At 42.9% G+C, this 24,920-nt stretch overlaps 1 protein-coding gene across 1 annotated transcript in view; it reads right to left on the bottom strand.

Moving 5' to 3' along the window:
• sgcd (sarcoglycan, delta (dystrophin-associated glycoprotein)) overlaps positions 1–24,920 on the bottom strand; it is a 153,094-nt gene that overhangs the window by 50,173 nt on the left and 78,001 nt on the right. The window contains exon 5 of the mRNA XM_078286903.1: positions 23,503–23,622. Within this exon, the coding sequence (XP_078143029.1) occupies positions 23,503–23,622 (120 nt within the window). The remainder of the gene's footprint in view (positions 1–23,502; positions 23,623–24,920) is intronic.

The following is a 24,920-nucleotide window of genomic DNA, read 5'->3' as shown; positions in this document are numbered from 1 at the left end:
AGAGAGAGAGAGAAGAAGCTGGAAGTGTGTGTCGTGTTAGAGAGCCTGATAACATCGTCCTCAACTACCAGACCATCTATCACTCCAACAGCAGGCTCCCTGTAGAGCGGGGATCAAACTGATGATTGCCATGTTTGTTTGTGGAGAGAGAGAGAGAGAGAGAGAGAGAGAGAGAGAGAGAGAGAGAGAGAGAGTGTGTGTGTGCGTATGGCCTTGTATCTCTATACATATGAGGACTAAATCTCTTCATAAGGATAGAAAGATGACGAAAATTGGGAGGACATTTTGCTGGTCCTCACTACAAAGTAGTATTTTTGAGTGAAGACTAGGATTTAAGATTAAAGTTAGGATTAGGATTAGGTAAGGTAAAGTTATTTTAGGATTGGAGTTAAGGTTAGAATTAGCATTAGGTTTAGGTTGGGGGATTAATGTCAGTCAATGAAGGTCCTCACAAGTTTAGTAATATAAATGTGTGTGTGTGTTGGAGACAGGTAGAAAGAAAGATATTGTGTGCTTGTGTGACGGACAGAATGTGTGTGTGTGTGTGTGTGTGTGTGTGTGTGTGTGTGTGTGTGTTTGTTTGCCTTGGGGTGGTGCAACTGTCTAAAATCACAGTATGACCATGCTACGCATATTCTAAACGAGAGCACCTGCTAAATGAAAATGTCGTATACTGTCTGGCTATAGCTAATACCTACATTCTTTCACACCAGAGTTTGGTAAAGGTGTACCTTGAAATTTTGAATTTATTTTTCTTGGCCTGCATCTCAATTTGAGGAAAGTGTCTGTCATAGTACGATAATAAGATAGAAAAACGACTTGTTAGCATTGTTCGCGTTCCTCTTTTATTGAGTAACTAAACCCACCGTTTTTGTGGGTTTGCTGCCATCTAGCGGTTAAAAGCGTGCTACTGCAATTGCCGCCTGCTATTGACTGATCTTTGGTACCAGGTGATGTCACCAGCTGTTGTACTCTATGAAAGTAATTAAGAAGTAACGAGTAACATGTAATTTATTACTTTTTTCCAGTAAGAACCCCGGTCATGAACTCATTTTTGTCCTGCGGGTCCACTGGTCCGTTCTGGTTTTTGTTCCATGGCTCTATCTTAAACAGTAATGAAGATAACTTAGTGAATGCAAATGCAGTCAGAAAAAACAAACAAACAAACCTATTTTCATTCATTTGCTTTGGTAAAGTACTGACTGTGTATTCCTCTCATTCTATTAGTGCCTATTATAACGATAATGAGAGCCATATGGCAGCCAGAAACAGAAATGGGGACGATGCTTAAGCAAATGAAAAGCAGTATTTACACAGCAAAGAAATATCCATCTTGACAATCATAACGTGCTGTGTATGCAGAGATGCATTGTGTTTGCTGTGTGTGTTTGTGTGTTTTTCTGTGTGTGCATACATCAAGATATATTTGCAACTGTTCAAAGCAGAGCCATGAAACAGAAAAACAGAATGCTAAGTGGAGTCGATGAATGAATGAATCTCATGTCCAGGCTTAAAAACAATAGAATAGTATTTTTTGGAAGGAAGTGACAAAGCCTTGAAATAAGGCCAATCACGTCTAGATCATTTTTGAATTAATGGAATAAGGAAATGTGACAGAAAATGTGCAGAAGAAGCAGGTTTCCCTTTTCGCCATCTGCATTGTTAAATTTGAATTCAAAACCCCTCGGCAACGAAATGAGCGATAAAGAAACGATGGTCTGGATGATTGGCAGGTGATTGATAATCATATTTCAAAATGAAGACGCAACTCGCACAACCACTCCCTCCCGCCATCTCTCTCTTTCTCTTCCTCCTCTCTCTCTCTCACTCTATTTTTTTCTCCCCAACCACATAAAACGGGGGAAACACGTCTTAGATCACTGTGAAAGTCACCTTAGAATAAAGTCAGCCATCAGCGCTGAAAGAGCGGCATCATGGCTATCGGTTTATGGTTCTGCGCTAGATGTTATTACTGCATTAGCGCTAACTGCACTCGCCTTCGCTCACACGCACAGATGGCCCATTACGTGGTGAGGGGATAGAGACAGAGAGCACATTACACTCCTCTAATGCCTACAGGACGCAGAGTGCCTGTCAGTGACATACAACCGCATTTGGAAAACAAACAATGGCGGCCGTGATCTTTGCAAATGGCTTCGCCGGGCTTCTCAAACGCAGCTCGTTTGTCAGGTCGCTGCCAGCTGCAGAGGCCCGGAGGAGAGGGAGGAGAGGGGAGGAGAGGAGAGAGAGAGGAGGAGAGAGGAGAGGGGGGGAGAGAGAGAGGGGAGGAGAGAGAGGGGAGAGGGGAGGGGAGAGAAGAGAGAGGAGAGAGGGGAGGAGAGAGAGGGGAGAGAAGAGAGAGAGAGGGGAGGCGAGAGGAAGGAGAGAGGAGGAGAGAGAGGAGAGAGAGGGGAGGGGAGAGGGGAGAGAGAGGGGGAGAGGGGAGAGAGAGGAGAGGAGAGAGAGGAGGAGAGAGAGGGGAGAGGAGAGAGAGGAGAGAGGGGAAGAAGAGAGAGAGGGAGGAGAGAGAGGAGAGAGGGGAGGGGAGAGGGGAGGAGAGAGGGGAGAGGGGAGAGAGAGGGGGAGAGAGAGGGGAGAGAGGGGAGGGGGAGAGGGGGAGAGAGGGGGAGAGGGGAGAGAGAGGGGAGAGGGGAGGAGGAGAGAGGGGAGAGAGAGAGGGGAGGAGAGAGGAGAGAGAGGAGGAGAGAGGGAAGGAGAGAGGAGGAGAGAGAGGGGAGAGGGGAGGAGAGGAGAGAGAGAGGAGAGAGAGAGAGGAGAGGGAGGAGAGAGGGGAGGAGAGAGAGGGAGGAGAGAGGGGAGAGGGGAGAGGGGAGGAGAGAGGGGAGAGAGAGGGGAGAGAGGGGAGGGGAGAGGGGAGAGAGAGGGAGAGGGGAGAGAGAGGGAGAGGGAGGAGGAGAGAGGGGAGAGAGAGAGGGGAGGAGAGAGGAGAGAGAGGAGGAGAGAGGAAGGAGAGAGGAGGAAGAGAGGGGAGAGGGAGAGAGGAGAGAGAGAGGAGAGAGAGAGAGGAGAGGGGAGGAGAGAGAGGGGAGGAGAGAGAGGGAGGAGAGAGGGGAGAGGGGAGAGGGGAGGAGAGAGGGGGAGAGAGAGAGGAGAGAGGAAGAGGGGAGGAGAGAGGGGAGGAGGAGAGGAGGAGAGGAGAGAGAGAGGGAGGAGAGAGGAGGAGAGGGGAGAGGGGGGGAGAGAGGGGAGAGAGAGGAGAGGAGAGAGAGGAGGAGAGAGAGGAGAGGAGAGAGGGGAGAGGAGAGAGAGGAGAGAGGGAAAGAGAGAGAGAGGGGAGAGAGAGAGGAGGAGAGAGAGAGGAGGAGAGAGGGGGAGGAGAGAGAGAGAGCAGGAGAGAGAGGGGAGGAGAGAGAGAGGAGGAGAGAGAGAAGAGAGGAGAGAGAGGAGGAGAGGGGAGAGAAGAGAGAGAGAGAGGAGGAGAGAGAGAGTAGGAGAGAGGGGAGAGGAGAGAGAGGGGAGGAGAGAGAGGAGGAGCGAGAGAGGAGGAGAGAGAGGGAGAGAGGAGGAGAGAGAGAGGAGAGAGGGGAGGGAGAGGAGAGAGAGGGGAGGGGAGAGGAAGAGAGGAGAGAGAGGAGAGGAGAGAGAGGGGAGAGAAGAGAGAGGGGAGGAGAGGAGAGGAGAGAGGGGAGGAGAGAGAGGAGAGGAGAGAGAGAGGAGGAGAGGAGAGAGAGAGGAGAGGAGAGAGAGGGGGGAGAGAGAGAGAGGAGGAGAGAGGGGAGAGAGGGGAGAGGAGAGAGAGGAGAGGAGAGAGGAGAGGAGAGAGAGAGGAGGAGAGGAGAGAGAGGGGAGAGAGGAGAGAGAGAGGAGAGGAGAGAGAGGGGAGAGAAGGAGAGGAGAGAGAAGAGAGGAGGAGAGAGAGGAGAAGAGGCGAGAGAGAGGAGGAGAGAGAGAGCGAGGAGAGAGAAGAGAGGAGAGAGAGGAGAAGAGGAGAGAGAGAGGAGGAGAGAGAGAGGAGGAGAGGGGAGAGGAGGAGAGAGGAGAGGAGAGAGAGGAGAGAGAGGGGAGGAGAGAGAGGAGAGAGGAGGAGAGAGAGGAGAGAGAGAGGAGGAGAGGAGAGAGCGTTTCCTCCGCCACGCTTACAATCTAATCTGGCTTTGTGACCGCCGGCACCTGGATTTATGTCAGCCGTGAAACAAAGCCGCCGGAGATGTTCCCCAACCCCTCAGCCAGCCAGGTGTAAGGTAGACAAACACACACACACACATACACATGCACACACACACACAGACACACACACATGCACACACATGCGCGTGCTCACACACACATTTTTATTTTTAGGTTTCTACATAAGAAATTTGTACAACTACACTCGCTGTGTATCGGCAGTAATTAGCACAGGTGCGTCCAACAAGCTGGAGGAATCGCTTTTCAGCCGCTTATACTCACGCTTTACGCACTTATGCCTTTTTTGTTCAGATCAAACTTGTAAATTTTTTTAATCTATCTTTTGAAAGACACATAAACCTTTTCGCGACATTCACACTCATTCACAAACACTCTGCCGCTCCTGTACACTTCACAGATTTAAGAACTTCAATCGATATCATCCAAAAGTGAATGACATTCAATGTAGTGCTGACAAGATGAGTCAGTTAATCGATTAGTCGATCAACAGAAAATTTATCAGTTTTAGTTATGATTTATCGAATAATCGTTTTAGTCATTTATCAAGTAAAAATATCAATCATTTGCTGGGTACAGCTTCACAAATGCTGAGAACGACTTTGGGCTCTGGTAACTTGTGCCAGCCCTAATTCAATATACTGTATGTCAAGTGGTTCTCAACGTCGGGTCCGGGGACCACCAGGGGTCCTTGAGGGGGTTCCAGGGGGTCCCCAGCAAATTGATGAATTGTTAAACTTCACCATTATTTAATTTCCAAGAAGTTAACACAATTAGAGAATGTAGAAGAATGACTGTTTTGATCATAGTTTCACTGTTATCTCTCTACCTACAATACAGATAGTCATGGGATTCTGGACAAAATCACATCTAGCAATAAAAATATTGTCAGATTTGGTTCGGAGAGACAAAATCTCATCAAATGGGGGTCCGTGGCCCTAATGTGGACTAAATTAGGGGTCCCTGATATGGAAAAGGTTGAGAATCACTGCTGTATGTCTTCAGAAATTATAACTGTGTGTGTTGGAAGCGAGAGTCCTGCACGGCGACCCGGTGGCTTAATTGGTTTGCTTGAAAGCCACTGCAGCACAGATGCAGAGGCGTATCCACCAACAGATACACAAGGACACACACACACACACACACACACAGGTCAATGCAAGCTGCAGCATAAGTCACTGTGGTTTAATGGATTCTTCATCATCTCCTCAACGTGGTCAGCCGACAGGAATCCGATGGGCGCTCGGTCACCAGCGCATTCCCCATTCACACCAGATAAAACCGTGAAATGTAGTCCGCCTCCGTCTCGCCTTAAATAAATTTCCGGCCTGACATTCCCCACACAGTAACTCTTGAGTGTCTTTTATGGTCTTATTACGGCTTAACGGAGTCCACCGCGAGGGAGGAAAGAGGTGGAAATAAACCGAGGTTCTCCACGTCGGATATATGACCGCGGCCGGGAGGTTTTTGATGGCGGCGAACATAAAGATGAAGATCAACTTATCCGCCTGACCGCCCAAGCCGTTTCATATTTAAGAACAGAAGACAGAAGACATTTTCTCCAATGCCGAGTTCATTTCAAAGCTCGGGTCGCGGTAATTGAAACAAGTCCTAAAAATGTTAACAAGAAAGCTCTTTACCGAGCGATTGTGACGCCGTGTGAAGCTGATGGTGATGTAATGTCGCCGCGACTCCCCACACTGAGATGTAAGCTCAATAAAATACTGCAGATTGCCACTGTCAATTAGCAGCCTCGGAAATAGGGAAAAGTTTGTACGATGGAAAGGAGGGAAAAGTTAGATTTGTCTTGACACATGAGAGCAGTTTATTTCATGAATTTTTGAAAAGATACGTCCCTGCAGTGGAAAACTTTGAAACTCGCTGCCTCGGAGCCGCCACTTTGAACTTGTTATGGATCCCAAAGTCATAAGAAACCTTTCTTTGCATTGAAATTCAAATATCGGATAGATGTTTTACAACTCTTCCTGGAGCCGTTACATTTTCGATTGATCACGGCCCATGAATATGCAAATCACAAGCCTTCCCACTACTTACCACCAAGTTAATATTTATGGTTATAGCAGTGTAAAGTACTCCCTTTATTTTAGCTGGCTGTCAACATATTTGTTTTGTTCCTTCTTTTGTCCCATCTTCCCTGTCTCTCTTCACTGTAAACTATCCAAAAAAACAGAAATGCCTTTAAAAAAAAATAGAATTTGAAGCAGAAGAGCAGCAATAGTGAAAGATACTACTGGCTTTGAGGAAAGGCATTCTCCTGAGGGTAAAAGACATTATTTTGGCAGAGGTTTCATAACCGGCGGCTAAAGGCAGAGCGGACCAGGAGCCTCAAGACTGAGGCAAAGTCATCTGCAGGCCACCGAGGGTCTGCAGGGCCTGGACAGCCCCGGAATAACATCAGCTGCCTCCGAGTAACAAGGAGGAAAACATCAAAACACAAAAAAAAAAAAAAAACTACCTCCCTCATTACAAAGCAGCCGGGTCGGACCTCGCCGATCTTTGCGGCCTTTGGGGTCGTGACCCCGGCGATCAGCAGTCCGGTAGAAGCTCGCAGCAGCTGAAGGTCAGCGCTGTTTCGGTAATTAGAGAGAATAAATCAGAGTGTGAAGGGAAAGACGGACGAGGTGAAAAGGTACAGCGAGAAAATCCCGCAGGTCAACCACCGACTGAAAGAGAGTTTGTTGATGTGTATTGATGTTTGGTGATGTGTGTTCCTTTTTTTTTTTTTTAACTTTCCAATTAATTTCCCAAAGTTACCCCGCTTCCCTCCCCTGAAGGCTTTATGAGGTCTTTTTTTTTTTTTTTTCGTGCCGAGTTGAGCTTTCGCGGGTCGTGACCCCATGATCGAACGGATCCGGGTCCTGGTTGATGCTCGGAGCCGGTGTGGTTATTACACCGACTGAATCATCTGGAGTCATGAGAGGTGAGCTCAGAAGACCAATTAACAGGTCAGACAGGTAACTTTCTTTCTTTCTTTTTTTCTTTTTTTTTAATTTGCCCTCAGTTCATAAATTTGACCCCATACTTTAGCAATTTTCCCTCACCGTTTTAAGGCTTTAACTCCCGAAGAGTACAAATTGGATAAAGCGAAATAGGTGAAAAGTTGGAAGCTTTTGTCTATTTTCACCTGTTCACAGTAAGAAAATGTGGTCTAGAGGAGGTTAGGAGTATCACAGACAAATGAAGCTAGAAATATTTCATCCCACACATTAAGGAGTGAGATGTTTTGTCCCTGTAACCTCGTGTCTAGCAGACCTTCTGGGGTCACGACTCTACGCTTAAAAGTCTGCTTCAGCTCCTGGTGCCGGGCCTCCAAGCAGCTGAAGGTCAGAGCCAAGATCAACAGAAAGGCTGCATCATCATCATCACTGATTCTGGAGGAGAAACAGGTCAGGTCAAAGGTCAAGTCAACAGTCCCAGAAGTCAACTGTGGAACAATGCACTGAGAAAGTTTGAATCAGGATTTGATTTTCTTTCCCATTTAATGTCCTATTTAATTTCTTTTATATTTTAAGACTGTCCTTGAAGTTAACCCCCTTGCGGCAGGGCTTCCCAAACCTTTTCATGTTAAGGACCCACAAATAGATACACAACAGATAACAAATCCCCATTTAAAGAAGGTTTGTCCCATAAGAAATCCCCTGTGAGAAGAGTTTTATTGTTAGGTGGGGAGATAACAGCAGTGGGAATAGTGAAACTATGATCAAAACACTCCTCATACAATCCCTCGTTGTTTTAACTTCTAGGGACTGAAATTAAAAGTGAAATTAAACTATTCCTCATTTTTCTGGATTCCCCTCAGGGACCCCCCTTGGACCTGGACCCCAGTTTGGGAACCACCGCCTTAGGGTAGCAAAATAATCAAGGGAAGCGGCTAAAAGGTGGGTTTGAAGTTGGGTGCCCACAATTATTTTTATCAAATGTCACAAAATGTAGTCAAGACGCGCTGTTAAAGTAGAGTGGATCCTACAGATTGAGTATTGAGGTCATTTGTCTCTGTAATCTCTGTAATTTTATCAGACTATTCACTTTTACCTATAGTGTTAATGAACTGATCGTTTGATAGAGAAACTGGATCATCAGAATCTGGAGAAAAGAGACTAAAATGTTGAAAAGGTGCCACACAACCAGGTGAATTTACTGAGTTAGACCTTGGGTTTACTGCACCTTGAGAGGAGTTTATACAATCATTAGACACAATTTCTTCATCTCTCCTTTTAGATAACCCAAATCAATTTCTCTCTCTCAAATGCAACATTGCTTCATTGGCATGATGTAACACTGTACATATTGTCAGAGCATGTACAGACGTTTAACAAGATCTTCAAGTTTAACAATTAACATCATTGCAATTATTTGGAAAAGATCACAGTGATAACAATTGAAAGCTGAATAGTTGCAGGAAGAAAAGAAAACTACATACACATAAAGAAGGAATACAAAAGTGACAAAAAAAGAGTGGAGGAGCAGCAAGAGTGAAAGATACTAGTAGCTTTGAGAATTGAGAAAAAGCCAAAGTGCGTCTCTCTCTCTCTCCCTCTCCCTCTCTCTCTCTCTCTCTCTCTCTCGCTCTCGATCGACCAGTCCTTGAGTTAATATTTAATTCAATGGCTTTATTTTTTTCCTATTCAGTTTGGAGAGGTTGTTAAAGTGTTATGAGTTTGGCATTGTCTCATCCATCTGCCATTTGAAGCACGTGGGCCGGAGCTCGGTCCGGGAAGGTCCAGTAAAAGTGCAAACACACACCGGAGTGGAGTGTGAGATCCAGATGTTTCCACAGTCTCCTCATTTTACTGCGTGTTGCTGAACTACTGCTGCGATTTAGCTAAAGCCCCTGGAATTTTTTTGGGGGGTTTTTGCTTTCTATTTGTATCCATGAGGAAGTTACAAGGAATCGTCTGGTGACTCGTCAGTTGAGAGACATTTTTCTTGCGTTATAATATATTGATTTGGTTGTACCGTGTAATATTAATGAAAGAATTATCTTCAGTATTAAATGCATGAAGGGGAACCTCTACAACTGCTGCCACTGCACAGTGTGTCTGTGTGTGTGTGTGTGTGTGTGTGTGTGTGTGTGTGAGAGAGAGAGAGAGAGAGAGAGAGAGAGAGAGAGAGAGAGAGAGAGAGAGTTGCAGTGTTTACACAGTTCTCACTTATTTGTATTTATATTTTTTACTCTTTCTTTCTTTACTTATCTGTATATATATATTTTTTTTTCTTTTTTTAACAGCAAAAGCACAATTTTTCTGTTGTATTTTTTAGTTAATTTTACCTACTCTTATTTACATATTTGATTGCAATGTTGCAATGTTTACACATTTCTTTATTCTAGTATATCTTTAATTGTACGTACATTTTTTGTTTTTATTTCACACTTGCTTTGGCAATGTAAACGTATGTTTCCCATGCCAATAAAGCCCCTTTCAATTGAATTGAATTGAATTGAGAGAGAGAGAGAGAGAGAGTAGAAGCAGAGGTTGTGGCTTACATGAATAAAACCTGGCTCTGGTTTGTTGGGTCCAGTTTAGGTGAAGACAAATATAGCGATATGTATTGATAAGCCTAGATTCTTACTTTACTCTGTTACAGGAAAAAGTAATGTGATTACAGTAACACGTAACTTTGTAACATGTTACCCCCAACACCGACTGTCACACAGCATGACTGGTGGTCATTATATGTGAGGTCCTGTTACATTTTGTATTGAACTGAGTTTGTCTTGTATTGAGCAAATGTCTTCTAATTTGTCAGCGCCAATAACTCCTTATGGACCTGCTCTGCTTGAAAAATGAAATGAAATGTTCATCCTCATCAATTACACCATCTCAACTCATTGATATAAAATGAAACCACTGCTGAGGTTCCTTTGTGACACAGAGACATTTCAACAACCTATATGGACTTCCACAGTATAGGCGTGTGCACTTCAGGACGCATTCACACCAAGCATGTTTGGAGCGGTTCATTTGAACTCTGGAACGTTTACTCCTTTAGTTCGGTTAGTTTGTCCAGGAGACAACAACGCCATCTGAACTCACCAAATAACAACACCGAGACGCCTGAAAATGCGAGTCTCCTTCCTCTTCCAAACGAACTGCGGTGGGGTTCGTTAGGAGTGAGAACGTAATCCAGCTACAGAAAACGACCCCAAAACACAAACCCACCTCTGTCCAAGCTACTTGTGACTTTTGGTAACAAGCCCTGCTTCGTTTGTAATTGTGAATCTAAACGAACCAAATGCAAAAATGCAACAAAGTGAACTTTTCCACTGTGTGTTCAGACCAAAGAAGACAAACTGTATGTGTGATCGCACCCCAAGACTCTACAACACATTTGAAATCCTCCCCTCATTTGAAATCTAAACTCTGGTTGACTCCACAGAACAAAAAAAAACAGAAAAATACCAGTTTTGTAGTCTAATTGCTGACAAAACTGACCATGAATCGTCTCCAGGGACTCGCCTGACTGTCTCAGATCTTAAGACTTGCTCGGAAAACAAGAATCAGAGTCTCAACGGGAATACCGAGCATTCATATTCGACTACAGAGAAGAAAGAAAAAATTGTCTTCTCTCACATTGCTTTTCTATGATCATACCCCCTATCCCTGATTTGCCTCTACAGAATGAGAGAGAGGCCGAGTATCATAATGTGGAGCGGTAATTACTTAGTGAGCACATCAAAGCAGACTGGCTGTGGGTAACAAGTGGAGGAGGGTGGGGGTGTTTTCCCATTACCTTTTCTCTCTTCACCTCGCTTTTCCTCCTCTCTCCTCTCCTCTCCTCTCCTCTCCCTCTCTCTGCCGCCATCCGCTCTTTTCTCCTCCACTCTCATTTCCTCTTCTTTCCTCACCCGTCCCTTGCTCCCCTCACCCATCCCCCCCCCCCCCCCCCCGCAGTCCGCTCAGTGCCGTGTTGTAATTATTTTGAATTAGCCTGGACTTCAGAGAGTCAATGGGACATAATTGAGGCTAATCAATGCAGTTTAGTTATAATTACAACAACAACAAAAAAAAAAAAAGAGCGGAAAAAATGGTAGCAGCAGGTAATGTCATTATTCTGCGGGCTCCTGGTAATTGTGGATGTATTCATTTCTGAGCCCTCATTATGATGGAGGGAAGGTGAAGCAATGTGTGTGTGTGTGAGAGAGAGAGAGAGAGAGAGAGAGAGGAAGGGGAAACAACGAAAGGAGAAGGAAACAAAGAAGGGGGGTGCGGTACAGGAGCCTGAAATGAGCGTGTTGTCTCAAAATGGAAATACAGCGTTCTGTACACAAAAAGTGAGAAAAATAAGTTGTTCCTCCACGAAGGGGCTAGGTGAAGGAGACACGAATAGAAACAGGCTGCAGTTTGACGTTAAAATAATGTGGTGGAAAGTAACGCCGTTACGGTGAGGATGGTGGAAAGGCGGATTGATACTAGTACTTTCAGCTCCGACACTCCCGGTTCAATTCCCAACTCATGCCATGATGTTCTCAGAGAAAGTTTTTCTTATTCCACCATGACCAAAACCTTACACTGACCTTACCCAAATTGTTTTAGTTGCCTAACTTTTACCCTGACCTTAACAAAAAGTTGTTTTTACTTGATGAAACGTAACCTTTAGCTAACCTTTACATGTGACGAACAGGTGAAAATGGCGTGTACCGTTCATGCTGTTGTCACATAATCCAGTTCATGGTGGAGGAATGTAATCTTTACAAAAATCGTGTCCAGAGTCTGTGCTTATTTCATGAAATTTCATAAGACTGTGTTGGGTATAGAGGAGTTCCAGGTACATATCAACTTCATCTCCTGCAATAAATTGTTAAACACATTCCTCCTCCTCATGTACCACAGTGTTAAACCTCCTGGAATCAGCCCCTCCAACTAATTCAGCCCTACTCTAAAAGTTTTAATAATGATTTCACTCCATATATGTGGTAGAAAACAAAAAATTGCTATAAATTACAAATCTCAACCACAACACTCTCTGTCTGAGACAAACTCCTGCTCCCCAGCCCTCTTGACAACAGCAAATCAAAACTAATTATGGTACTTTTTAACCAATAGCAGGCAACTAAAATGATGACACGTTCACAGACTGGGTTCATCTGTATTTTAGTATATTGAATGATAAACTTTAGTTCATGGTGATGCTTTTCCTAAATGGAAACATGGTATTACTGATATCAAGTCTGGTTTGATCAGACAGCAAAGCACAGCGGGGTCACAAACTGCATAAATGTAGATTGGAAAAGAGTGATCATAAGTTCCATAAATTGAATTTTAATTGAACTTTTTTTTGATGCATTTAGTCAGAAACAACTGAAGTATTCTGGCTGGGAGTGTAAGGGGAGACGGATGTTGTGACGGCTTTCTTGGGTTTTATACATCTCCATTTCAGCTTTACAAAGTAACTTGGCAACTTGTTTCTTGGCAGCTGTGAATGAGCTTTGTGTGTAGGAGAGGAGACATGTACGCATAAAACAATCACATCCTATAATACTCCACTGTTCCGATTTAAACGACGATTATAAAGCAGCTTCCCAGAACAGTTTTTTGCAAGGAAAATCCCCGTCTTCCCAATCAAAACACCTATTCCTGAACGTGTGTGACCTCTGGATGCAGCATCTGTTGTCGCTAAATAAAATAGCATATCATTTGGGAGTTGATTATCTTTAGCAAATCTGATTGCCTTCCATTAAACGGCAGACTACGGCGACTCGGTTATCGCGGGTGGGTGCTCTCTCTGAATGTATGCTATCAGTCAAACAATTTTGAGATTGGATAATGGAGGGTTTGCCTTACCATCGGCCGCCTTGATGAGGAAATCTCCAAAATACAGGCACTGCTGTAGTAATGACAAATGGTGGATTTATCTATGAAGTCTGGAGGAGAAAGAAGGAATCCGCAGAGGTTGAATAAGATATTGTTGATGTAGATGTCATTGTAGAGCGGTGGCTTGACAAAGTAATTTGCTATTTTGAATCTTTACTATTGTATATTACCACCAATATCATACTGTATTAATCCCCCTTGTTGTACCAGATTTTATTGGTTTTCTGGTTAGAGAAACTTACTGTTACTGCCTTACTATTGACCTGTACCTATCAGAATAAGTTTATTCTTAGATCCATGATGTATGCAACCATATATTGTATATGGCCTCCATTCACCTGCTATTAAAAACAGCCCATTGCAATTTGAAGTACACACAGGACCCTGACTTTTAACTTTAACGTTTAACTACTTCTTTAAAAGACATTGGGCATTTTCACTGAACTGCACCCAACAGCTCTGCCAGTCATTGCAGTAACTGGAGCTGTACAGTGTAAAGCATGGCGTATGGTTACAGGTCATTCTGCTCTGTGGAAATAGAGGCTTGGCAGTTGCGTCGCAAATCTCCTAGCAGCCACGTCTGGAGCCATCGTGGAAAAAGAGAGATACCTGAAAGAGATTGCTGCGGGTGAAGGTCCATTCAGTAATGTTATAAGTAAAAGTTGAAGGTCTGATAAGGTGGAATTTTTTGGAAACTTAGGTGACTGTGACACAGGAAAGTTGTGCCATACCTCTACTCAAGTTCACAGAATCAATCGCATGTATCAATGGGGAAACGATCAGTTCCCTGTCAAACTCAGCTCAGAATCGAACCATGCCTGTCCAATTCTTTTAAGACGGCCAAGTTGTGCATTTAGAAACACAGGCAGCTGTTCGCAGACACTACTGGCCAAGAGCTGAGGGCGCTACGTCACCTGGAAGCCCTCTGCAGGACTGACTGACTGACTGACTGAGTGAAGTCAGTATTCAAAATAAGCACTTGCCTTGTTTGGTGGTTCGCCACACGACGAGAGCACTAGGATGTTTTCATGAACCTGAGTCCAAGGGCAAGAAGGAAAAACTCTAGCTTAAATCCCAAGGTGACACTCCTCTTCTCCTCCTAAATGTTTAAATGCCCCTTGGCTTCATCTACTCTACTACTTACTCTGTATATTTATCAATAGTCTGCCTGTCTGCTGTCTGGAATGCTTCCTGCTGAACTCTAAGGGGAAACTAGCATAAACAAACCGCATGAGTGTGCGGTGCTTGTTTTGGAGCAGCATGTTGATTTGAGGCTGGCTTGACTGGGTGCAGCATGTGTGAATATCACCTCACCCAGTGACTTACAAACCTCTGTGAATAATTATTATGACTCCAAACCGATTGTAGGTTATTGTGCAGACCAATTTAGCTAAATTTACGCCTAATTTACGCTACCAAGCTACTGCCATTCAGTATTTTATTTAGCGTAACTCCCATTGCGAGGTGCTTAGAAGCCCTTTGGCAGCATCATACAGCTCGAAGCTTTGGATACCATTCCTCTTGAAAAATGTGGGGACCTATTTTAATCTTCCAACGAGCCGCCTCTGGATCCTGGCCAAGTCTTTGAAAAATACTAACCCAGGCCCGGGTTCAAATGGCATCTACAAACAATTCTCAACGTTTGTTTTATCCTGGTTGGAGCTCCAGATGGGTGGAGTTTATACATCAGAAGCAGTTAGACAGTCGGTGTCAGACAGAAACGCAGACATGTGACAATTCTGTGACTGTCTACTTTACGGCCCCACCCATCTGCCAACAAAGTGGGCTAAAACAAACCATAAAAAGTATTTTCAAATACCTTCTGACCTAGCCTATTATCATTATATTCCTCCTGTTTGTATTCTCATTTACTGTCTGTCTGGCCTGCTGTCTGGAGGGAGCCAGTCAGCGGATCTGACTTGACTGTAAATAGCTGTAAGAGCCATAATGAAGCCAATGATAGCAGTATCATGGATTTCCAATGACCTCAGTTGGGCCAATTAAAGTTATATGTGGGGTATAATTATGTATTTTATTGGTGGGGAAGGAACGATTGGCTCGGTAATGACATGTGGCAGGTTTATAAGCCTCTCCAGTCCTTTCATACTGCACAGATAGGGTCAGCGGCTCGCTCCGCGGCCCGATCATCACTCACTCTCACACAGCTGTTGTTTGGCATCATGTGCATCATGTTGTACTCACATGCACATTCACATGCACAGATATACACACACTTACGCACTCGTATGAGCACGCTTTACTCACGATTTCTGGCGCCACATCAGAACACACACAAACACAGACATTTATTTGCACTCACGCAGAAACACATAAATATAATAAGACGTTTTATTAATAATGCACTTTTCATTACAAACAAGTCTCAAAGTGCTACAGAAAGCAGCCTAATTAAAAACATGGAAAACCAACAGGAAAGAAATGATATGCAAATCAGAAGTGGCTATTGACTAATTCATAGAAAATGCCTTTCTGTAAATGGAAGCATGTACTGTGGACAGATCAATCAATATGCTGCAGCACTGTGACAGTTATGCATACAGATGAGGAGAGAATACATGAAGCCTCAGAGGCAAGAACACATGCAAACACATACACACCAGTATGCATGAACACACACACACACCGTGCCGCACACAGAAACTTTGAGTACAACAAAGATCTTTTAGGAAACTTGAAGGCTCTTCTCTGTCTGCTGTCTCGCCGCAGCAGCGCTTGCCAAGGTGTTTGATTAGCCTCGTAGCCCTGGGCAACCTCATCAAAAAGGAGTGGAGATAAATGGAGTAATTGGCAAATTATCCTCCCCACCCCTCTCTCTCTCTCTCTCCTACTTCAATGCCGTTGTGAAAGACTGAATTCAATGTTGATTTTTATAAACTTTCAAGACTTTCACCAACTCTGTTCAGCGTCACCTGCAGAGGGCGCACAGGTGCAGAAGAGGAAGAGGAAGGACTGGAATACACAGATACGCAGTCAGCGCAAAAAAATTCAACAGTCAAACAGCTGGAAACACGGCAACAGCTTCAGGCCATCCTAAACAGGCCAGTTTAGGATATCTCTTACCACCTAGACCTAGGACAAATCTCCTCAAATCTACTGTAATTTACAGAGCCATTACAGGATGGAACACTTTACCAAATCACGTTATTAAAACAAATACCAGAGCCGCTTTCAAAAAAACAATAAAAGAGTACTTATTACAATTAACTGTATGAATGAACAGTAGATGACTCATCTTGCTTGCTGATTTTTATTTTTATTTTTATTTATTTATTTATTTTTTGTAGTGTCTAATGATTTGATGATGGATCTTTGTAAGTAATGTGTTGTCTGAATGTATATAATGTATATAATTGTTTGTCAAAATGTGCGTTTTTCTGTGTCAGACCCCAGGAAGACTAGCTGACGTCATGGCGTGAGCTAATGGGGATCCTAATAAACAAATAAACAAATAAACAAATAAGCTTCAAACTGTTCACCGCTTCTTGAACTGGATCCCAGTCCATCTAAACTGGGCCAGGAGCAAAATATGGAACTATTTTAGTTACAGAGCCGATAAAGACCCGACACCCAACTGACATTTCAAAACCCCACTGCAAATGTTGCTACAAAGCTGCCCGGGTCAAGTGTGCGAACGCAAGTAACTAAGCAAAACATCTCAGTAACCGACATGTGGAGTTCAAGAACAAACAGGTTCGCTCAGCAAGCTAGGTTCTGTTCTGTTCTGGTTCTGACAGCTGACAGCAATGAGAGGATTTAGTTGAGAGCCACCGATCATCATGTAAGATCGGGTCCTAATAACTCCCGATATCAATCTGGCCACTCAGCAGCAGGTATACTCGTACCAACATGATCTCATAAAGTCATGAAATGAGCACAAACTCTGAAATGCAGATTTACATGCTGTGGACACGAATTACGTGAAAAAATTCTGTGACGATAACACGAATTGGACGTGACATTTTCAGCTAGCGCTTTGTAGCGACCGGTTTAGGCAACTAAACAACTTGGTTAAGATTAGGGAAAGGCTTTGGTCATGGTTAAAGGAGAAAAACTTTCGCAAAATAATTAAATTTGACTCAAGACATGTAATTTGGTGTTAACAAGTCATGTTCATTTCACATATTTGTGTGAAACCAGGTTGACTCGTACTGTAACAACAAAGCTAAAGTTGTCTCATAGCAAAGTTGAGCATTGATAAAGTTACTGATATCAAAGTTGAAGTTACAAGTAGTCAATGCTTAATGTTTTTTCTTGTTTGCCTTATATTAATGCTACATTAGGCAAGATTTTTATGTAAAAATACACCCGTTTTATCAGCCTAAATCAGAAAGTGGTCAAAATATCTGTGTCAAAGTCAAAATTCTGGTACTGTGACAACACTAGCCTACTTTTTTTTTAACAAGCTACCACACTACCTGTCTGTCTGTCACTTCCCCCTCTCCCTCCCTCTCTCCCCTCTCCCTCCCTCCCCAGCCTCCCACCCTCCATCTCTGTCTCCCTCTGTTAAGATCAGGACTGTGCTGAGGTGGATGAGAGTAATGAACTCTGACTTAGTGCTACTATGAGGGGTTCGGAAAGGATGTAAATGAATGTAGATGAGGGTGGCGAGTAATTGCTCATACAGGAGACTCTGAGAGGTGTGTGTCAGGGAGAGAGAGGCCCAGTGGGAGTTCTCAAGTGGAAATGTACAGCCAAGTCAAGAGGAAGACACTTCAAATGTCTGTTTATCTATTAATGAGACTGAATGGGCGAATTGATGGTGGGTGGGTGGATAGATGAGTAACGGTGAAGGATGTTAGAGAGGAAAAAGGAATGGAAAAAAGGGAGGAAATAAAGAATTAAAGATGGAAGAGGGGATGAACAAAGATAGGATTTAAGGAATCACAGAAAAAAAGGCAGAAAAAGAAGAGAATGTAGCTATCTAGCAAATGGAATGAACTGTAAATGAAAGAAAGAGAAAATACAAATACAGTCATGCATGTGCTGGCTGGCTAGTTCATCTACCAGATCCCTGTAATTATGCTATCTGAATTATGCCCATTGCAATTTATTGTATTTCCCTCCCAATTATCCTGCTATATGTGCACGTACAACATAATGATGACTAAATCTGTCCTCGTCTAGCATGGCCGGCTGATTTCCTCAAACCTAATTGGTGCAGAGAGAGAGAGAAAAATCCCAAAGTGTGTGAAACGAACTCTGGAAGGAAGTCTTTTACAACATTTCTGATATTTAGCACCTCATTTCTGCTCCCCTCCAGATGTTCCCAATGGACCAGTGCGGTGAAATTTATTTCAAGTTCTTATTTCTTATGGTATCATTATCACCAGCTTATTCTGTTCAGTTCAACTTCCTCATGGTAGACTGGGCCACTCATTACACTTCCATCCACTGCTGCACCCATACTGTAGTTGCACTGATCGAACACATGGCTATATATAGATATATGGTTATGTTCATTCTCCCATCCATATTATAGTTTCTTTGCTTTGTGTGTGAGGTCCTTTTGTCCTTGGAAACAGTTTCCAAAGCTGTTTTAAAGGTCCCATATTCTCCACTCTCCAGTGTTTTATTTTGTGTCTTGAGGTCCATTCAAAGCTGTGTGTGTGGTGTCATGAACCAAAAACACTCTCAATCCATTTTTACACGTTCATTTTCCAGCATCTCTCTGAGCCTTACCAAGAACAGGCTGTTTCTGTCGCCGTGTCTTTAAGGCTCGTTAATATTAACGACCCCTCTGTTCTGATTGGCTAACCGTTTCAAGAGTGAAACGTGAGACGCCGCGGCCCGGCGGCTACAGGTAGGGAAAACTCTCCGGTTAATAAACAATGACAACCGCTCAACCGCTTTGAAAAAAACACTTTGTTAGTCTATTATTTCTTACAAAAATGATAATGAGCGAACCTTTGTGACGCCACAAAGTGACGGAAGTCCAAACGGCTCGTTTAGAGGCTCGCTTTTCTAATATGGATTGTGTGGATTTAGTTGGCGACCGTGCGTTTTGATACTTTCACCATGTTTAGATAGACCATCCAACTCCTTTATCATCACAGAGGCAAGGGGAATCCTGTTTTACACCATATGGGACCTTTAATGAGAATTTTTACCCTGCCATAGTATCATTTTGTGAATATTTTGTGCTTTTTTTGAGTTGACTTGTTGCTGTCCGTCACATGCTTGCTGGAATGGGTCAGTACTGTGAAAGAGCCCAAGTTGGAAATTTACCCGTGTACCACTGTCACTGTGGCTGGGAAATATGGTTGAAATCAGTATCACTGTAATCATAAGGATTTTTTTCCGATATCGATATATATCCCGATATGGCTTAGGTATGCAAAGTCACATGTTAAATAATCAAGTTAATGTTCATCCCATTGAACTGAATGGTAATGTGTGATGTCAAACAAAACTGAAATTTTCAAATATTAAATGTTTCATACCTCATTTTTTAAATAAAATGTGCTTGTTATCATCAATTTAGACAGCAGAATTGTGCGTCACGATATCCACAAATCACCATACCATCACGATATGATTTCACTGAAAGACGATAAACGATAATATTGAATTATCGCCCGGACCTAAATGTCACCAAGACAAAATCCTGCATATTTATTGTGTCTGACGATTAAAATGATTATAAATGTGTTTGTTGCATTCAATTATTGCACTCTCTGCTTTTTTTTTTATTAACTTTTATTCACATTCATACAGATTCACACCTAGGAGCGTCCCAGTACAAGCTCCCAGCAGTGCCATTAGAGCAGTTGGGGGTTTAGTGATTTGCTGATAGGCATCTTAGATCTTTAGGGAGGGGAGAGCATTGACTCACAGCATTAACTGACTTTTCCCGTCCAGATTTTCCCAGCTGGCCGTCTTTGAAACCTCGACCCTCTAGATTTCCCCTCCATCTCATAACTGAGCCGAACTATGAATCAGAATTTACAACTTATGAAGCCAATCTACTGCATAACTAGCACAGTGTAAATATATTATATACCAGAGAGGCTTTCGTTCATGTATTATTATGTACTTACAAAACTTTTGCATAGCTTAATACGCATGTTAATACACCCCGAGAGATAAGGCCACTGCAAAGTAAAGTGTTAGTTACCATAAGTTTTCCTCTGTTTCACCCCACAGCTGAACCTGAACTGAACTGTGAATCTGATTTTCCAAATCCATAGTGCCGGTGGCAGGCTCAAATTGGCATCTGGAGTTAAACAAATCCAGCGCTGTATCAACAGCAGAACTGCCAACGGGCTTTTCTGACTGGGGAGATTTCAAAAGCTTCTTATGTTTCTGTCACTGAAGTCACGTCCAGTCTCCTCCTCGACTCTCTCCGGCTTTGAGTGTGAATCACACTTTGTGATGCTGCAATATCTACAATATATATATACAAACATCACATGAAAAAGGACTTTAACTTTAAAGTAAATAAATCACAGTGACACAGGTAGGCACACGGGCCAGACTTATTAAGCTGAATGCCATTTCACACTACTTGTCAGACAATAATCACCAGCAAGTGAGTTTTAGTTCAACAAAATTCAATAATAAAAGTTCCAATGAGACCAAATAGTCTGTGCCTGAATTACAGGTTTTAAAAATGCAAAAGATTACATTCATTTTCGTCTAAGGAAGGGAAAATGGAGGTGGAACCTTATTTTCCCAGCTTGCAACTTGTTAATATCGTGTACCTTCCATTTTGTTAAAGGTCCAATGAAATGAGAATTGCATTTCTCAATTCCATGGTATAATTTAACAAAAGGACCTATTCCTGTAAAGTTACCCAAATTATATAACTGTCAGCAATGTGGAAATTCGACTAACACCCTTTGAAAAACAAGCTTTGTACTATCTAACCATCAAAACTTGAAGAAATGATGCTCACTTGTGTTAGAAATCAGCATCAAACATTTCCTGACTGAGTTGGAATCAGATGTTACTCCACATACGGTGCGGGATCATACGCCGCACGAGTCGTATATCCACAGCAACTCGCCGTGTGGTGACTGCAAACACACTTTGAGCCGAGGAGTTAAGGAGACGCAGTCGTAACCTCGAGAGATTCGTGACAGCCTGCACACAACATGCTGCATGTCAGACACAAACAGGCCTGCGCTCAGAATGTCAGCCAACCAACTGTGGAGGAGGAGGAGAGGATTCTGGGTAGATTTCACAGAGCAGGAGGACACCCTGATCTCCTCAACTCAACCGGGACTATTGACACTATTTTGGACTTGCAGAAAGCATGTGCCATTTTCAACTTGTCGAAAATGACAACCGCTTCTTAAGGACGGTTAAAGTCTTGATTTTTGAAAGTGAAAAAAACATAAATCACAAGGGGAACATCCATCCTGTCTGCCGGTATCATCGTCTTTATCATTGTCTTAAAAAAGGAGTATTGATTAGCCTCTGACCAGTAGGAAGTGCAGCAACATCAGTAAAACGTATCTCCTCCTACACAAGTCTCCGGGAACTCTCTGGGTTTTTTTTTTATTCCAAAACAAACAGACAGAAAGTGAGTTTTGAAAGGCAGAAATCTCAGCACCTGGCCCGAGAAATCGCTGAGTCACTCGTTTATCGATCAGCGGATATATTATGGATGTGTTATGGTCATATTGTGCTAAGGAGCAGTAGAAATTTCTCCTTTAACATTTATATCAAGCACCTGGTAACATTTCTGGATGTGTATACACTCCTTGCTGCCTTGCAATCGTTCGTTGAGTCGCTATCAGCAGGTCTCCCTCCGCCCCCCAGCCTCCACCTGGACTGGTTCTCTGTTATGTATATAATGCTGGCGTGTCATGACTCGTTATATTAAAGCTGCACTCTGAAAATTTGCACGTCGATGGCCCCCAAATGGCAGCAAGAGGCAATATTTTGCTCTTAAGGGAATAGTTCACCCAAAGATGTTCTCCAAATCTTCTCCAAAACAAATGAAGTTGCTGGTGACCTGTCTTCAGACTTAAAAAAAATAACGGAAAATAACCATAAAATGCATAAATTGAAGCCAAACGATCCCAAAGTGACTTGAAAAGACATTTACACCGTTATTTAGCTGAAATCGCCACTCTAGCTGTTATTTCAAAACACGCGCACCCCGGCCTCGATAGGTAAGACTAGCTCGAATTAGCAGAAACAAGACTTCCGGTTTGGCCGTTTAGCCTTCAAAATAAAAGCGCGAGATTTGAAAACAGGAAGAAATACTGTTTTAAACCAATTACTTTGTATGTAATCGTCAAATTTAATTCTACTGGCATGGGGGTGAGTAGATAATGACTGAATTTTCTTTTTTGGGTGAACTATTCCTTTAAGTTTCAATTCGGCACTTCCTGCTTTGTCCATACCCGACAAAAAAATGTCATTTGGGCAAACAGGGTGAATCTACAGTGTCTCAATAGTGGGAATGGGACGCTCTTCTCTGCTGCAGTGATTCAGGCTGATAAGAAGACAAGAAGAACATAAAAATCGCGTTCTCTGACAAATCTCTGGCATGCTTGCTCGCGATTACGTTGGGAGAAATCTAAAAAGCTATCCTCAATTATGCCCGGCGCTCTGACCTCTCACAGGAAATGCGTGTGTGTGTGTGTGTGTGTGTGTGTGTGTGTGGAGCCGACTGGAGTCTTCTGTCGTCGGCAGAAAACTAATTTCTTTAACAAGTACTTCATGTCTCCATCTCCCCGCTGAATCATATTGGCTCTCCCACATCCTCCTCCTCTTCTCGCTTCAGTTTGCTCTCATCACAAAATAAATAAGAAATAAAAATAAATAAAATCCCTCCCTACCTATCTCACTAGCTGTTATCTTTATTTCTTTTCCTAGCACTTCCCTATTACATGACTGCTAGCACTATGGCTCTGACTGCTTGCACTCCTTCCTATTGGTTGCTTATAATGTTAGTGAAACTTACTCTACTGTTACATTCATTGTAAGTGACTGAATAAAAAACTTTAAAAAAAAACAACCTAAAAAGTTAATTAAATGTGTGTGTGTGTGTATGTGTATGTGTGTGTGTGTGTGTGTGTAGTAGGGAGAGGTAGAGACAAATTCTTGAGTAATTACCTTGAGTAAATTGGTTAATAAATTGGTTTGATCTTAAATTATACTGTCCCACACAAATTTGGAAGATTGGGGTGAAAAACTCAAAATTTTTCTTATATCTTTTTCACATCCTTAGATCTACATTTGAAGCTTCTCACTCTTATCCAGAATGATGATTTATAATGACTGCAACAGTTAGAAAAAAAAGCTCAGTTTCCTCATCACGAGCAACCAATACCAAGCAAGGATCAAAGTCACAGCAACAAACATTTCCCTCGTGTCCCTTTTAAAATCCTGTACGGTCGGTAAAAGGAAGAAGACCCAGAACCTCGGCCGTCCTTGTTAGAACATCAGCACCATGAACTCGGGTGTAGCTTCTCTCATTTCCCCCCCTCGGTTCCCATAACAACAGCAGCAGCATCCGGGTTTGGGAGCCCGTCAGCGGGTCACTCACCCATCACTCGTAGCCTCTCGGCGCCCACCACCACCTCCTGCTCGTCGGCTGAGAAGAGCAGCTTCCCGGTGGTGGATTTCACCTCCAGCATCTTGCCTCGTGCTTTAAATCCACTGGATCCTAAACAGAACACATACAGAGAAGTATTATATATATATATCAGTGGGGTCCTGTGTAGCTCAATGGGTAGAGCAAGACACTCAGGGTTTCCTGCAGTATTTGACAAGCTGTCTTGACTGTAAAACCCTCAAAAATTTCCAAAGTCCATTATATACGTATTTGGATAAGTCAGATACTTCCATCTTAAGGACACACAGGGATAAATTATGTTCAAGTTGATTTGAAATTTGATAATGTTCAGTTTTTACTTGAGTGCGAGGACATCTATACTATTACATTGCAAAAATGACAGACTTGTTAAGTTATTTTATCTTGTATCCAGACTTATCAAGCCTATTTTTTTTGTGTGAAACAATCTTACTGCACTGGCAGATAATTTTACCTGTTTCAACAAATTTGACAGGAGAATGTAACTCGTTTCAGGACGATTTACTTGGTAAAAGTGAATTTGTCTTGGAGAAAGTTTTTTGTTTCCAGATTTTCTTCACTGTTTTATGATGGTTTTTTGAACAAAGTCATATTGGCATGAATCAAGTGAAATTTACAGAAACCAGCAAGATTATCTGCCAGTGCAGTGAGATAATTTGACAAAAAATGGCAAGAAATAAGTTTGATAGGTCTAGAAACAAGTTAAAATCACTTGACAGCTTGGCACTTTTTGCAGGGTATAATTTAAAATGTAAAAACACGACCAAAAAGCTGTCGCCGCATCTGACACCACTGAATCCAGCAAAGCACAAGGAAATAAAAAAAAAAAAGAGGAAACAAAACCAATTGGGGCTGTTCAGACAAGATGATATCTAAGATGATGCAGCCTATCAGGGGAAAGAGGTCAGCGCCACAATGTGAAGGCACAAAGCACTCAGAGAGAAATCCTTCTGAAAAACTGCAGGACACTTGAGAAAATACTCGGACTCAGACTGCCAAAACTGTTATTGGCGTCACGGCAAACAAGAAATTGAAAAAAAAATTTAGACAACTCTACTCTCTCTTGAACTAAAATTGCTTTGTCTCATGCAGCGGCAGAAAACACTGGTCGCCGGGGGTGACTGATTGACACGCGCACAATTGATTCTGTCACTCTCCATCTGGGATCTGAAGTTTCTCCCTGTACATGAATACCGCTTAGTCATCCGCCCCGAAACGTCGGAGCCAGCTTCTTCTTCTTCTTCTTCTCCTCGCCGCCGCCTCCTCCTCAGACCCACAAGGCAAATGTCACCGCGGTTTAACATGTGAGAGACGTTTCCAGTGCATGTTTACACAAAGTGATTTCCATTCACCGCAGCCTGCTGAGGACA

Source organism: Centroberyx gerrardi, chromosome 11, assembly GCF_048128805.1.
Source record: "Centroberyx gerrardi isolate f3 chromosome 11, fCenGer3.hap1.cur.20231027, whole genome shotgun sequence".
NCBI classification, from domain to species: domain Eukaryota; kingdom Metazoa; phylum Chordata; class Actinopteri; order Beryciformes; family Berycidae; genus Centroberyx; species Centroberyx gerrardi.
This window is presented reverse-complemented; position numbering and strand designations above follow the sequence as displayed.